Source organism: Tubulanus polymorphus, chromosome 4, assembly GCF_964204645.1.
Source record: "Tubulanus polymorphus chromosome 4, tnTubPoly1.2, whole genome shotgun sequence".
Lineage (NCBI taxonomy): Eukaryota > Metazoa > Nemertea > Palaeonemertea > Tubulaniformes > Tubulanidae > Tubulanus > Tubulanus polymorphus.
Genome location: NC_134028.1, coordinates 18,276,836 through 18,294,491, shown reverse-complemented (window position 1 = coordinate 18,294,491; position 17,656 = coordinate 18,276,836). Strand labels below are relative to the sequence as shown.

Here is a 17,656-nt window from a genome sequence, read left to right as displayed (position 1 = left end):
GGGACTTAAGTCCCAAGTGGGCTAAAAAGCAGAATATATTTTTTGCCTAATCGGGCTATGATATAGGTGCCCTTCCAGTTCAGCCGTACTCAGAAACCTATCCACCCTCATGGAGAGAATATCTTGACCTGTCCATAGACTTAACCTTTGGAAGATATTATCTACAGGAAAACCACTCAAATATTAGTTCTTATAGCCAATTAGGTCATCCCTGTCATGGTGTCACATCTTTGGGGCTTGTTTGGGTATCCACACCTTCAGCGCTATGAGTACGGATTATATGTCACAGGGATGAATTTTTGGTGGCCATAGCACTGGATTCAGCAAAATTTGTTTACTTAAACGCTGCGACCAAAGATAACCAGTACAGAATAATGAAAACCGTACAGAGGTGTATCATAAATACTTATACTTACAAGTAACATTACGTTTTAAATAGATCTTGTAACGAGCCCACAAACAACAAACAACCAGTATCATTATCAGAACAATGACAATCAACAGGACAGCTATAGCAATCAACACCCACCAGAAAGCCACTTTACCCCACCATGTGTATGTTTTCAGATTCAATGCACACAACTGAAAATAAAGCCACAAATGTTGCACATATTATCTCACAAGCTCTCCCTAGATAAAATCTTCTATTTTTGCGTAAACATAAAAAGCTGCGTCCACAGCCAAATTACTCAAAAATTAAAATGTTTCAAAATCATATGGATCATTGCAAACCTGGTCAGTACAATCAGTTTTTGAAAAACATCTTCCATGCGTCATTTTCTAATAAAATATTTTGATGGCTCAATCCAAGAACATGTCTACCCCACTTTTAAGCTCAAACATATATGCAAGTTATGCTACCAATAGTGTATAACAAGAGCCCCAAGCGGCACTATGGCCAGTCTGTCAGCTTTTTTAAAAATGGCAAATGGTGCATTCTGTGGGTTAAATTTGTCCTAATACACTTCCAGCTCATAGACTAGTTATTCGCAGGCTAATAATTTACACAATTAAATCGTGTGGTCATAAGTAGCACAGCTGGCAGGAACAAATACCTCAGATAAATCTTTTCCCTCGGTCTTATTGATTTGAATGCGGAATAGAATAGAATTTTCTGAAATTTGCTCAATAAAACTAAATTGAATTGGATTTGCTGCTTAACCTTGGTCAATAAAGTAAAATTGAATTGGATTTGATATTTTTTTGCAGAATAGAATTTTATTGAATTAGCAATTTGAGCACACGGTTCATTAGCATATCAAGGTCATCCATCCGATTTGCGAAAAAGCTATTTTTCCCAGACTTTGCACAATTTGCACATTGTGGTAACAAAACATGCATTGGTTCAAATATAATATAGAAATACTAAGATATTGTATTATTCAATGCCCCCTGGTGGCCATATACATAAACCATTGACCGCTGGGACTAAAGTCCCAAGTGGGCTAAAAAGTCATTGTTACCCACCATTGATTTCAATATTCATAAGGCACTTTAAGTATGAAAAAACAAATCAGCTGTCGAATTAAGTACATTATAACTGAGTGATACTGAAGGCCCTCACAAAATTCAAAGATTCCACACCTCATACAAATAATTGGTACTTATGCATGCCAAGGCCACCTCATGAAAATAGGCTACATATGTGAAATTTGCATTTGTATTTTCTGATGACATTTGACCGCTATATACATACCCCTATGTTTGTCATGTTATATTTCCTGTTAAGTGCTGCTATATTCGGATCATTTTTGCCTTTTAATATTTCCTCAGCATCATAAAAGGCAAGTATTCTATGTTGCCGAACCATTTGGAAACAGATATCAGTCTGTGTAAAGTCAACAATAGCTTCATCGTTCGTAGCTGGGCTGATACTTCGCTCGTCAGATGAGATCTGCGATGCTGTTAATTCTGATAATTTCCTGTAAAATGATGATGAATTTAGTTCTCTCCATACAAACCCAGGGGCAGATCAAAGAAAATTGTGGAAAGCCTGGTCCAGAAGAAAAAAAAGGCATTTCTCGCATAATGATCCCACGTCAAAAGTCAGGGGTCCCAACCAAGGTGTTAAGATATTTTTGTATAAGATATGTCCTATATGTAAATATGGTGTTGGATATTTTATGTGAGGGAGTCAGGCTGTTATGAACATAATAATAATGATAATGATAAGAACTCTTGGGGCTAGATGGCCTGCCGCCTTTATAGCTACGTAACATATCTTAAATATAACGCAAGGTTAATGAATAAACTAGATTTCACTGATGGATAAGTAAACTAGATGAGGCGATACACCTCTGATCGCTTATAAGCTTTGTCTATACTAGACTGATTCCTTAGGTAACAATCTGGTAAAGCTGTCTACCCCAATTCAAAACATTTGGGTAATGTACCTAGGTAGATATTATTTGGTTAATAGGAATGGACCTCATACTCTGTCAATCCTGTGTACCAAATTTCAGAAAAATTGGTGACAAAATGAAGGCTTCATCATCGTTCTAACCTGTCATTTTTAAGCAGATATATTCTATTACATTCTTAGTGTCAGTGCATTTAATTCTGGGACACTACAGTTAGAGCGGGGGAATAATAGAAATGAACCTAGGACCATGTCCCACCAATGTACCAAGCTTGCTCGAGAAATGAAAGGTCTATCACGCTAATGTCATTTTTCAATGCGGCCCCTGGTGGCAACAATCTTAACTACATCAACCTGAATGTAGATGGGAATGTAGCTCATCCCATTTCCTTCATGTGTACTAAGTCGTAAGAAAATTTGTCTAGAAATGTAGACTATTGCACTTGCATCGTTTTCAAATCCAACTCTTTGGTGGCCACAATTTATTTAACAGCAACCTAATTTCATGTTCAACAAAATTTGCCAGCCCTACTCTATATCGTCATAAAATTTGATGACCTTTGTTGAAATACCTCAGTAGATATAGATGGATATAATTATGTGGTTAATCTCAGAGCAGGGTATAGAAAGTATGTGTTACACGAAAGCAGAACGGATGTAATAGTAATACTTACGCGGTATATAGTCCAATGATCCTGCGTACTTTCTCTTTTGTAGCTTTAAAAGTAAACTTCAACTGCTGGCTTTGGTTAAGTATGTAGATCTAGAATATATACAAAAAAAACTTTCCACCCATTACCTTTCTTAAAGAATTTTAACTTGATGGCATCCAAACTACATCAACATGGAACGGTGTTTTTTTAATTGAATCAAAATGACTGACTAAGTTCCTGCACTAAGCCCACTTGGGAAAACTAGAATTAGAGGATGATTAAATCCATATGGTCCAAGACTAATGTGTTGAGAATTGGCAGGTGGATGAGGAAATGGTCACTTTCAAAAAACAATCAGAAGATATATAGGTGATCAACGAGAATAGCAGAAGTGCTTTGAAACTGTAAACTGTGAGAGGCAGTGGAATGCTTTACATTATTTACACCCAGTACTGATGGTTGTTGTGTCTTAACTTTAAGGCTTATGCAGGATACACAAATACGAATAGGGCCTATATACTTTAACTTTCTTAAAACAAAATAATAAATTGTCCATAAGCAAAGTGGTTATTTATCTTGAAAACCGGAGCTTCTTTGGCAAGGGCAATGAAGAATCTGTTTAAATCTTAAGTTCAAAGTTCTATTTCATATTGTATTCTATCTTTTTCAAAGAATTATTTTGATGTCGAATAAGGCAAAAAATTTACATTTGATTATGGTCTATGTCCAAAATTTGGTAGGGTACAGGTAGGTAGGGAAAATATTTCACCATGAAAAAATATTTTTCACAATATTGAAAATATTTAATTCTAGCTTTTAATGCACTGTAATAAAAGAAATATTTTTGAAAGGAAAATGTATTGAATTTGACTGATTATACGTTTTTCATTACCATTTAGATGGATTGTGTCACAGTATAATGCAATCTAACTTTAGTTTGTATGTTTAACAAATAATATAACACAGAAATAGAAATGTACAGTGTACATTAAATCAATGTTTTCTCTGTCAATTAAGCAAATATTCCTTTATTCGAATATTTTTACTGGCTATTGAATTAGTTTTTTTTATGAGATTGTACATTTTAACATGATTAACATGCATTTTTTTGTGTAAAATAAATTTGACATTTGCAATAATTGACACGTTCTTGTTTTGCGAGTTATTTGGATTCAGGTCGAAATTAAGTTGGATTACAGTCTGGGTGATTTATTTCAATGAAGGTTGGGTTTTAGGTGGATTACTGATGGCTCAAGGTCAGCAGATGCTGTCAGTCAGTCAATATTTGGTCGAGGAAAAGGTATGCCGACCGACTAAATGCGGACGTAGGCCCAATAAATAATGTTTACTTGGTTAACTTCCCAAAATCTATACATAACATCTGAGCCATTTAATTTAGACAACACTGTATACTATAATTACTTAATCAAGGAAAATATTTGCATGTTTATTTATAAAGACACCTTTAACAAGAAAATAATGTTTGCAAAGATATGTTGAACTCACAGATAGGCAACATTCTTTTCTACACAAATTTCAATTAAAAATCGTACATACCACAACTCGGGCAAGATCTTTACGGTTCTTGTAATCATAAGCTTCAACCGTGACAACGAAGTAACCCCTTACATAATCCTGATAGCTTGGTAGACCAGTTGTTAACAATCCTGTTTTAGGCTCAATGTTAAATGTAAATAAGGCAAGTTGGATTGGGTCACGGTCATTTTGGTAGAATTCTTGACTCAAAATTCTATAGAACGTAGTATTATAAACGGCTGTATCTGGATCATAGGAATTTACGTTGATAATAGGATTTCCATTTGGTGCTGTCATCAGAATACCTGAAATGGTTTGAATGTAACCTCACATTTAGTACTGTAGCTTTTAAGAAAATAAAGAGGCGTTTTCCGCTTTTGCAATTATCAACACATGAATGACAACCATATTTTCAAAGGTGATGGCTATACTTTCAAGCAAATGTAATTTTTGGAAAATAACTATGATGTTTTGATCTCCAGTCGAGCATTATTAAAATTAGGTGGTAGCACTGGATGTACATAACAATTATTTTAGGCCTCATACATTAGAATTAGTGGAATCCTTTCAGAAATGGATGTACCTGTAGTGAATGATTTATTTGGTAGATGTGAATATCGAGGTCCATTGTCATCCTCATCTAGAATTAGTATATACAGATGAATAAGAGCATGGTCACGCAGGACAGCGCGCTTCTCTCTCAATGGTATAGCCCGACGACGCCTGTAGTCTTTGGGTCCAGAATACATGCTTTCATTAGTGATGCGCACACAGAGATTGAAATCAGGGGTGGCTTCTCGATCAATCATTTTAGCAGTGCGTACAATACCAGTACTCTTTTCAATAATGAAATATCCACCATCATTTCCACCTGAAACATGACATAAAATGTATTTAGGATTTTAATTTTGTTTCATTAAATTTCAGTTTTTTGGAACAAAAAATCGTTTTACATAATACAAAACCGAATCATTGACATGACCAATTGATTCATTGGAAAATATTAACCTTGGTGTATGATACGCAAAAGCTACTGTACAATTGAATAGATAATGTTGAATTGTCTAAATCCTATTGAATAACAAAGAGACCAAGGTGTACTAGGGCAGATAGATTTGAATTGGATAATTTTCTTTGGTCAAAAAAACCAAATTTAGTTGGATTTGATGTGATTTCGCAGAATAAAAATTTCAATAAACTTGCAATTCGAGCACATGTCTAATTTGCATGTCATCAGTTCAATTTGAGTAATAGGATGAATTTTTCCCTAAAAATCGATCTTAAAATACAATTTTAAATTTTAAAATAAAACCCAGAAGTCTAGAGAGTAGACAATATCGTGAGTTCACTTGAACACCTGCTGATTTCTGCGGCTTTGCCAATCAGAGGAGACATTGCTTTCTAATTGGTTTTTCGAAACTGATATTTTTACGTTCACATTTTTGCGAATAACCTTACCGTATTTTCCAGTGTATAAGTCAAGTTTCTGAGAACAAAAAACGAACACCGGCTTCACTTTCGATATGGTTTTAAATGGATGATGATTAGAGTTCAAGATATTGATTTATGTTCGGCTACACTCATTTACCAATTAGAATTTAGGATGTTGATAAAATAGTTTCTCATACATGTAGTTTGGAAATGTTTCAAAATTAACAAATCTTAAAAATCAAAGGAGAAAGAGAACGGCTTGTATTCATTTTACAGTCTTCATATAAGTCACGCTACAGTAGCAGCATACCAATAATCAATACACAACAGTCTAATAGACACTACCGGCACGCGGCATTTAATATATACACAGTACATTCAAAAAGTGGATAGGCTTCGAACAAATGAGTACTAATCCAATAATTTAATATCAAAAACAAAAGATCTGTAAAATTTGACCTTGACTAGCTTACACCATTGCGGTGAATGTGAATTGTTACGGGACTCTTTTCGGCTTCCTAAGCATTGGAGAATGGAAAACACTTGAATGTGCATGAATATATGCTCAGTTATACGATGAAAAAGCCTTTCATCTGGAAACCATGTCATTTTCACTCCATTTGTACAGTATTAGGCTAAGCGTATGGCTGGCCTAAAATCACACATAAGAGGAACTTTTGACAGAAAGAGGTAGAAACTTGAACCATCTTAGTTGGCTTATGATACTTCAAGGAAGGGAACGGAACAGAACGAAGAGGAATGAAACCGAACAGGGACCTTATCACAAAATTCTTGTTCTGTTCCGTTCTATACATTCATATCTAAAATAAAAGAGGAACTGCAGCACTACGTCTAAAATTTGCCATTCATTTCATTTCTTGTTGGCGTTCAGCTGAGTGCTAGTTGAAACAACCCAACCCGCATGTGTACACAAATAAATACACTCATAAAAATCTTGGTCGATAATCCTGACAAAAATACTCCCGCAGGGCTTTCATTGTGGTCATTGCTTCTTATATCCACTCAAAACACATCCAAATAATTGCTGCTGCAAGATTATGCTTCATTTTAGAACTGTTGTTGGACATCAAATCACAAAAAGTGCATTATACAGGAGGAACAAGTAGCGCACGAGGCCACAGTGGGTCACAGCAGCTACACTACATGTAGATAATGGCGCTGGCAAGTGACTCTTCAACAGCCTTGTCTTTAAAGATAAAACTTTTTGCCTTTAGGAAAATGAAGTCATGAAGGTTTTGAAAACATATGGATATAAAAAATTCTGCTGCAGTTCCCCGATTGGGTTTCAAGGAACAAGTCATAAATCATTTGTCAACACTATCACTCTTTCAGTGCGGTGCATGAATCGGTGATGGATTTTGCTAGTACACCGCACTGCGGTGTATTGATGAGAATAGTTATTGGTTTTTATCTCTATCGAAAGATGGTTGCACCTTTCAAACATAGTGAAATATTAGTAACTAACGATACACTGCGCCCCAGTGTAGATGTAGATGCAATATAGTGGTACTGTTATTCTATATAACACTACTATATGGTAGTGTTATTCAACACACTAGGGTGGAATTTTTCAAATATTTCAAATTATCTCCAGCACTATAGGGTATTGATTAGTCAGTACTGATAGAGTTAAGGAGTTACAATCTACATACACGTAGCCAATGAACGGGGACTTGAACACGACCCAACTCTGCCCCGTTTGTAACTGGATACTGGGTTAGATTCAGTTAAAATTCAGTTTAATCAGTCAGACTGAAACATGAAATGAATATGTTTGCTGACAGTAAACTGCTCGATGACATACCTTTGGATTTGTTGATAATTTACTTACATGTAATATGGTAAAACACAATGTTATTAGGATATTCATCTTTATCACACCCCTCAACAGTTGTAACGTAAGTAGACAAAGGTTGGTTTTCCATCACTGATGACCGCAATGGCTCAATAATCTATAACCAAGAATAGCATTTTTTTATGACAAAGTATCTTCAAAGAGTTCAAAATACACCATTTTGACCTGAAAGTCAGTCATAACCTGGCAATCTTGAATTGAAGAATTCCCCCAAAACAATAGGGTTTCTGTTCATACTATCATACACATACCATATGCATGTCATGAAATTATCTCAAATGGTTTTTTGATTAATCCCATACACAGGAAGTTCATGCGGACGTGGCGCTGTGCAAACCAATATATCCCCAGCCACTTTGCCCGGGGGATATAATAAAGAGATGTATAATGGCCTGGATTCACTAACTTGCAATGAATACATGTAATGAAAATATTTTGTTAATTCAATGAAAATCATTGGCAGCCATGGAATTGATGCACATCTAAAGTTCTGGATCAGTTTCATTTACCTCTCTTCCACAAAATTCAAATGTTGGTATTTGATCATTCTTATCGGAAAGTTTTACGAAGAAATGCATCTGGTTAGCTTTCTGCGGATTACTGCTATCAGTTATGAAAATCATCAACTGGGAAAAGAACAAAACCTTGTAACCCCTGATATTAGGTAATACAATGTAGTGTTTTATCAAATAAGGGCATTCAGTTTTTAACTTGAACTATATGATTTGATTACCTGAAAGACAGCTTGCGTTTCCCTATCGAGAACTTGGGTTGTAGTAACATTTCCTGTGTTTGGATCGATTTTGAATTTATCATGATCTTTGTTTCCATTATTCAAGAATCGATAATGAATAGGTTCATCAGCATCAGAAGCCCTTACTCTGGTAACTGGATATCCAATTTCTTCTTCCTAAAAAGAAATTTTCATGTTCGAGATTCTAATGAATTCTCTATCTATTCTCTAACTATAGTAGATCAGTTTGACATACACGTGTGAGCAATTTTAATTCACCGAACAGAAGCAACAGTCCACATTCCCTCCTAGTATCATTCTAACGGCGATACAATTTTAAATCATGCCATATGAGAATGTGTGCGGATCGCGGCTACACTTCAACGCAACGCAACTGTCTCATTATAGACCTTGGCATCAAATGCAGTAGTGCAAAAGAGATGCAGAGGTCAACAAGACATATCCCATGCATCGGCAAGATCGTAGCGAGTGAGCTCGAATTCAACTATATACTACACAATATTGGTCTACCTGTATGGTGTTTTTAATGGCAATAAGAATTGTTTAAAATTCATCTGCATGTCAATACAAACGTTTTTTTGTCAAGATAACCCCGGGCATATGCATAATTAATTTTAGTTTGAGTATTTACAAACAAATCTTTTTTTATTTAGAGAATATCCTTTATCTAAAGATTTAACGGCTTCATCGATTTTGGTGAACTTCCTGTGTTACTAAAACGAGGGTGCTATCATCACAGCTCCGCGGTAAATACTCCGAACTACGCCGTGCATTGACATGCAATTTTTTGCACAGTAAATGAAAAATCCTCGTCAATTTTATTACTTAGTAGTACTTTGTGTTACTTAGTACTGTAGTTTTCTTATTGAAGAATTATATGTTGTATCAGTAATATATAAAAAGCCTACTAGTAAATTCGACAGCAAATGTTGTACAATTCTGCTCGTGTTGTTAACGTTAGTAGATTAAGATGACGTCACCCTACATTGCTAAAAATCCCCAAAATGGCATTGAATTGCCAATTTAGGCTTCATCAATAGCCTTCAAAGTCAGTTGCTACTTAGCTGCCATTATAACAGCCAACATAATGCAGACCTTAGCCCGTGAATCATTTCACACTCGGAGGAGATAGCGGTCAACACGAATTCAGCACTCCGTTTTATACTAATAGATTCAGCTGAGCTGAATCTAAAAATGTAACATGCTTTTGTTTTCCTAACAGTAATTGTCAATACACAGCTTGATATTTTACAAAATGGCATAATTCCGGATCTATTTTAGGAAGGATTCACCTGTCATTTTACAAAGTGTTAAGTGAATGCGCGTCTGCTAATGATTATTCTAGACTTAGGTCATTCCAGGTCAGGACAAATTATATAAAAGCTGAGGAAATTTTTACAAATTATCTAAAATTTTACAGCTTAGATCGGTCACATCGCACTGAAATTCGCACAATAGCGAGTGTTCGGCTATTTGAATCATATGCATAAAGAAATACAACTGGGTCTATCACCCTTTAAAAATATGGCTTGTTAACATCTCTTTCTAGCAATATTGGCACAAGGCCAACTGGCCCGTTGGTGTAAGAAGCGAACCATTGGTTCACTAAAAACATAAAAGATAAAAGGTTTACCTCAGGAATCCAGATTGATTCTCCCACAAATGGATGTGAGAATCTCGGACGACCATCAAATGCTTGCAAATCATCAATAAATATCTTAACTTGTACATCACCAAACAATCGAGGACTTCCTTGATCTCGAGCTCTTATTGTTAAGTTATAAGGTACATCTCGTGCTTTATCGATTAAATTCACACGAGTACTAATCACTCCACTATTCATGTCGATTACAAATATATCTATAAATACAAAAAATTGTAAGTGAGTAACTCAAGAAAAATACCGCGGATTTTACAGGTCACTGCCAACTTTATTCACAATAACAACTTTTTAGGTTAAAATTCTACTGATTTATTGCTTCAACTCTCCTTCACTTTCAGGCATCACGGTAATTCAATCTTTTAACGCAATCTCTAGATAACCTGGCATCATCCACGTCTGCATGCACATTTAAATAATGTGTATTTTTAGAGTAGAATAAAATATATATGTAGTTGTAATACGGAAGTCAAGGCTTCAAGTTCATTCTTTTCTCACACCACTTAGCTAGCTATGGCTAACATCCTGGTGCCGACTGGACCAGGATTTATGCACAACGCAATGTCCACACAACTCTAAGACAATACACGAAGAAAACTCATCAAAATATCATGATGAAGCTAGAAATGCGAAGCAGCAATCCACTCGTTTGATCAAAAACTGAAAGAAATAAATACAAGCGCCGAAAAAGAAGCGCCGTCTGAGGAAGAAATAATCGAAATTGAAGACGCCTAGAAGAAATCCGACTACATCAACAAACACGAAATGACATCGCAGAGAAAATTCAAGACATTTTAAAAGACCACGGGATCACAGCCAAAATCAAAACATCTAATGAAAGAAGAAGCCATGAACGAAAACATCTACTTAAACTCAAATGCTTAATTGAAACTAGAAAAATAAACACATACGAAACCGAGAAGCAAGCGCAAGAAACTACACTGTAAACTATCGCGATATCTACCATTTACCACCAACAACAATGAACTATATCGCGTTAACACAATTCATGAACCCAATGAATGGGAATATACATTGCTGTCTCACCTCGGTGTCGACACTGAATCCTGTGCACTGTTCATCATCACAGCTTTAGAGAGAAAGTTGCCAATTAGTAGCTTCCTTGAAAAGCTAGGTCCCTCAGGATAGGGTGATGGCTTCGAGTTAGAAAAATTCCTAAGATCATTCAGGCAAAACCTCAAAAACATCGGAGAGAACACGTCAGAACGGTTTCATCGAAAACCTCTACACCAGAGCAGTTCAACAACAGGCAATTTCGTAGGTGCGGCCTGGGAGACGACATGTCCATACTACGATCAACAACATACGGCCACGAAATGTCCAAAATCAGTTGACGAACGCGAAAAAATCAAACGGAAAAGAACTTATGTACAAATTGTTTGAAAACGGGGCACTATGCCTAAAGATGCCGCAACTCAAGCCATTGTCAGGTCTGTGATAGAGCGCACCACACCGCGCTGCATCAAGATCAACAATCAACGAAACTGACAACCTGATGCATGGTCATCGAGAGTCAACACGAAAGGGAACTACGTCGAAACTGCGTTACCTTGAAATCGGAAAATCGTCCCGCCTGGTGGAACCAATACAAACATTTGCGAAACGAAAATCGGACTTATGTGAACACTCAACCCAGAATTCGTGAGGTGGTATATACAGTTGCTGCTCGTAATGAGGTTATTTTGCTAGAAACCAGTCAGATCTCTCTCGAAAATGCAAGCAAAAAATTATTTGAACAGGCAAACGTCCTGTTAGACCACGGGTCAATGATCAGTTACATTAGAACAGATGTAGCTAACAAACTAGGGCTTAAACCCGACAGCCAGCATTCAATGACGGTCCAAGGATTCGGGGGTCACTCCACTAAACGTATCTACGATATCGCCAGTCGGGGTTAATACTACCGAGGGTGTGAAATACATCAATGTTGCAATTTCAGACGAAATTGTCAAACCCATACATTGCGACCATTGGTCAGAATGTTTAGATTATGTAGAAATAGCTAATCTGGCATTTGCAGATAAATTTGAATCGAATAGATTTATTGTAGACATTCTGATCGGTTGTTGCCATCTGTACTATTATTCTTGGAAAACCGATAGATAAAATTACAGGAGGTCCACTTGTACAACATTGAAACTAAGGCTGTTTTGTTTTTAGAACATTAGAAATGATTCTTCCAACACGCACTGTTTGGCTGCATCCCAAACAGAAAATCACATTGATAATCTAATTTTCTACAACACAACCCTCAACGACTACATGAATCACAGCGTGGCTGAATTCCCAACGCAATTCGACGAAAACATCTGATTCATTTGCATAAGAATACCAGTCCAACATTCGATCAGTACAAGGATGGTTGCTGCTGGGCACCATTGCCTTGGAGGAACGACTGGAAGGAACTCCCAAACAACCTACATCAGTCTCAACAAAGATTGCGACAAGTTATAAATCGTTTGAACCGTATCGAGCTTATGAACTCGTATACAAAGGTCATGCAAAAGCACATCGAAAATCAAACAGTATCGGAATTAAAAGATCTGGAGGCAGTATTAGATGATACAGATTGCTAATATTTGCCTCATTTTTCCGTATTGAAAAAGAGCTCTACTACACCATTACGAATTGTATTTGACGCCAGTGCAGGCCATCATCAAATGATTGTCTATTCCAGGACCGAACCTGTTGGTAGACTTAGTAAAACTAACAAGAGGCCCATGTACTGTGGTAAGGTATTAAGTGATTAATGCTTTACATCTGCGGGAAAATGTTCTATGACGATGTTAGGCCCCATTGCTGAATAATGAAAACAAAAACAGAACGATTTTTCTGAATGCAAAATACTGATGCATAAAAGGTAAATCAACCGGACAAACGTACGCATCAAAACAACGCACAGAGAGCGATGCCGGCGTTGGTGCTTGTTTGTCTTTTTGTTTGTTTACGTCGTTCGGACCTTGGTTTTCATTCTATAGGATTGCTCACTTAACCTCACGACGGGACAGCCTTTGAAGTGTTGCCAGCACATTGTAAGCAGTCAGCAGGACTCAAACCCACTTGTCACTCAGCACTGATAGTGGATGCAACAGCATCATGCCTTATCTCACTGAGCTACCGAGGCCGCTCGATTCAATTCCAAAAAACTACAGTAGTGGCAAATAACCATCGCCATATTGCAATCTATGACAAAAAACGTGTAAATTTAATCACTGTTGTGGTGTTCATCGCATCGAAAAGATAAAAGTAATTTTTCCCGGCGCGCATTACAAAGCATATCTATCTGCCGAGTGCGTAAGGGGCTGCTACCGCCTTGTGAGTGGGCAGGAGGCGAGCAGGGCACCTTTAAGTGAAAACTTATCGTAGAATATAGCCGAACCGATGGAATTTTACGATAAACTGTCAGTCAACTGAATGATGATACAACATCTGCAATTAATCACAATTAATCCCATGGCTATTGATAGTTCTCTGCATACTTAACAATGATATTCCTCCAATAAACAACTCTGGTAAAATTGAATAAAATAATCCGTCTTTATTGGCGAAATTGTATCATGGTGGTAGCCTAACGTTTACCTTTTAATGTTTTGTGACATCATGAAATGGTTTTAACTTTAGTAAAGGCGTTCCCGCACCATTATATAACTTACCTGTACGGGTTTAAGTCACGAGTAGGCCTTCCTACCACTGCTGTAGAAATACATATTCTGACGCTGAGAACTAATCCCAATTAATCCCATGGCTACTAATAGTTGGAATAAATGATATTCAAACACTATGATATTTATAAATCGGAGGTACATAATTTTACATTTTTCTATTCAGAAGAGGCCATTCCCCATTCTTTACTGCCAATGTCAATGTGGACATATCACTGGGCGATTGCTTAACCCCCTCTCATCCACAAGATAACTAACGAGAAAAATACGATAGAACAACTTTTTGGGCCATTAACCCTTTTAAGTTCAAGTTTTTTACTCTGTAACTACCCTAGGAATTCAATTATTTTCAGCCATTGTTGCGCTTTTCGAAAACTCATATTTGATTTTCGTCGTCTTTATCATAAATATCATCTGAACTGTTTTATAAAGTCACTGGATTCACTGTCTATTAGCTCTAAATCATTGTCTCCAAACTCATCATAAGCAAAGATTTATAATAAAACTTCATCTGTTTTCATGATTTTACCTTATTTATTTCGAAAAAATGACAGATTTTGACTCAAAATTGCTCAAAAACAATGAATTGCTACCACCAAAAATTTTCTCGGCGAATAATCAACAGAAACGCCATCTACTGTCTAATGATGTGCTATGATGAAAACCTGTAGGTGAAACGACGATTATTAACACTTTTACAGCGCACGCCGGGACTCAACCTTCGGTCTAGCATGAATGTGAAGCCAATGTTTTTCCGTCTCGACCCAGGGTCGAGCATGAACTTAAAAGGGTTAAATCAGAAATCTGGTGATGCTATCTTGTAGGGAATAATTGAAACATTATTTTAAGTCATTTTCAGCTGTGTCTACTGTTTTATCTATTACTATGAAAATGAGAAGAGTCAGCGCTTTTTTCTTTTACTAACACTTTAATAATAATAATAATAATAAACATTTATAAGGCGCCTGTTTCTTAAAAGATAAGTTCACCGGCGCACTGCAATGGTTCATAGTCAATAAGTATAGGCACGTTGAAAGAGTAGACGTTTTAGTGAACGTTTAAACTGGTTGACATTGTGAATACTACGCAGGTGGTCATCAATGTTATTCCAAAGGGAAGCAGCAACTACAGTAAATGAACGTCCACCAAAAGTACTTAGGTTGTAATAGGCTGGAGACTTTTAAATTTTGATCCATTTTACTAGCATTGACATGACGTCATAGACGTCAACCAATGCTAATAATACAATTCAGAACGAGCAAGATCGCATTTCTATCCATCAAACTACAGGAACAAGATAGATGCTTCGTAAGATTTCTCTGGTTTAAGGACAACATATCACGATAATTTTCGGCTCAACATCTAGCCCCTTTACTCTTGCTGCTGTGCTCTTTGAACACCTAAACATGCACCCAGGAAGAAAGACACTCTAAATATTTGGATGGATATATGAAAGCTGTGGGTACTTGAGTGTGTAATGGGTAGTGTAGTGTGATCTGTGTGCAGTTGTGGCCAGCACACAGATCACATTGTTCAATGGGGTTTGGTCCATGACTCGCGAGATTTTCAACAACACGGAAGTAACGTGTAATAAATGATGACTTGAATTGCATGACTACCTACCACCCCTCATTATTGTTGGAAAACTAAACGTTCGGCACTGACGAAAAATTAGTAATAACATTTTAAAAATGGCCAGAATTTTAACTTAGGTTCTATCTCATTTTTATTTTACAATTGCAATTGGTATAATTTTTTTTTTAAACGGCCATTAAGGCTTCATGTTTCGTCTGCAATTCACTGCAAATAGTTACGCAACTCATAACATTTCAGTGTTTTTGGCAGCTGTACACTCAATCGGCACCGTTCGTGACTAGCTTCACTGCGGAATTATCATTAATTAACATCGTCATATCACATCGTCAACTTATATTGTGCCTTATAACCCTAACAGCCAAACTAATTGAAATGCACACACGATTTCTATCATTGAAAATTGAGAGAGTAGCCATGTTTGTGTTTGCTGCTTCACGTAAATCCCGCGCGGTGGCGCAACCGCGCGGAGTGGGGCCGATACGTCCAGATTGTGTGGGTTACTTCTGATATGAATTCTAAATTCTACGTTAACAATCTTCTGATGTCCGTGTACAGTGTACACGACGAGATGCAGTACTACAAGGAATTTCGAGAAGTACTTGCAAAAGCAAATTTTACATCGAGACAATGGTCTTCAAACTCCGAAACCATAACCAAACAAGGCAATTCGATACTACGTATCTATGTCCCCTGCTATAGCCAGTAGGGAATGAATGACCCCTGAAGATACTGATCTTTGGTATAGAAAAATGATGAGTGTATCCAGGGATAACCATACTATGAAATATCATTTTCCTGCTATGAATGGTTATTTAAGAATTGAGTTTACAGGGAATGACGTTCACAAGCTTTCACATGAATGACCTGTAGTGACCTTGACCTTTGGTCCCCAAAATCAATAGGGCACATCCTCTCCCTAGGGGTAATCATACGATGTAATATCATGGTCCTGCGATCAACGGTTCTTCTTGAATCACATTCACAAGCTCATGCGGACGAACGGACGCTATGACAGACGGACGGACGGAGGTGGATACAAGGTCCCCCGCTCGCGGCCTACGCCGTGCAGGGGACAAGCAGAACTAGATGCTGTAGGGACAAGTGCAGAAACTGTGCCGGCTCTAGAAATGACCTGGGACGTAAACACAGACAAGATGTCAGTATCCGAGAAAACGCTCAGTGATGAAATAACAAAGCGTACTGTAATCTCTCAAATGGCCTCAATATTCAACCCATTAGATCTCATCGCTCCAGTTGTGGTAATAGCAAAAGCATTCGTAAATAAACTATGGCAATCAGCCACAGAGTGGGACGATATACTCACTGACTCTAAACTGGCAGGAATGGAGAAAAATCCAAATAACACTTATGCAAACCCACAAGATCGAATTCTCCAGATGGCTGGGATTCGATGCATAACCGCCCATACAACTCATGATATTCTCCGATGCCACGCCTAAAACGGCACTTGGGTGTGTGGCATACGCAAAGCAAAACCAAAACATAGAAATTCTCGGTTCAAAGAACAAAATTACAATTTTTGGAACTTAAATTTCTGTGTAGTACTTACCCTTTCCTATGGTTTTTGCCAATATTTTCTAAATTTGGTTTGATCGCCAATGGTTTTTCTCTACGAGCCGGTCCTGTGGTATTGTATTTTGCCACCGGGGAAATCCGCCATCTTTTTACGGCATAACAGAACCAAAAATGCAGCTATGCGGGTCAATTGGGCGGGATTCCCACCATAGGAAAGGGTACTAAGTACAACTCGGAAATACAATTTTAGTTCCAAAACATTGTAATATTTCCGTCGAGTATTGTACCCTCTTCTATGGTTTTTGCTAGGCTAGCCTAGCACAAGGATGGTGGGAATGGTAGATGGAAAAACCACCGCTCAAACGCAAAAAAGAGAGTACTTACCAAAGCACGGAATGGAGCACTGTAGCACAGGGAAGACCGGTTGGCCACAGTGAGTCTGTCCAGCTCGAGGCCCCCATCCCTGAATTTTGCAAAATTATTACTTGCTAAAATTATTACTTACTAAAGAGTCCGATCTGAAAGAACGGACACTTTGAGCCATAACAACAGGCCCGAGCTACACTAATGAG

At 37.3% G+C, this 17,656-nt stretch overlaps 1 protein-coding gene across 1 annotated transcript in view; it reads right to left on the bottom strand.

The window, feature by feature from the left end:
- Positions 1-17,656, bottom strand: part of LOC141904355 (cadherin-23-like) — a 159,342-nt gene that overhangs the window by 9,134 nt on the left and 132,552 nt on the right. Inside the window, exons 18-26 of the mRNA XM_074792940.1 lie at positions 10,243-10,469; positions 8,589-8,765; positions 8,365-8,481; positions 7,832-7,952; positions 5,132-5,419; positions 4,570-4,853; positions 3,034-3,122; positions 1,697-1,922; positions 417-582 (exon numbers count right to left, since the gene is read on the bottom strand). Coding sequence (XP_074649041.1) covers positions 417-582; positions 1,697-1,922; positions 3,034-3,122; positions 4,570-4,853; positions 5,132-5,419; positions 7,832-7,952; positions 8,365-8,481; positions 8,589-8,765; positions 10,243-10,469 — 1,695 coding nt within the window. The remainder of the gene's footprint in view (positions 1-416; positions 583-1,696; positions 1,923-3,033; positions 3,123-4,569; positions 4,854-5,131; positions 5,420-7,831; positions 7,953-8,364; positions 8,482-8,588; positions 8,766-10,242; positions 10,470-17,656) is intronic.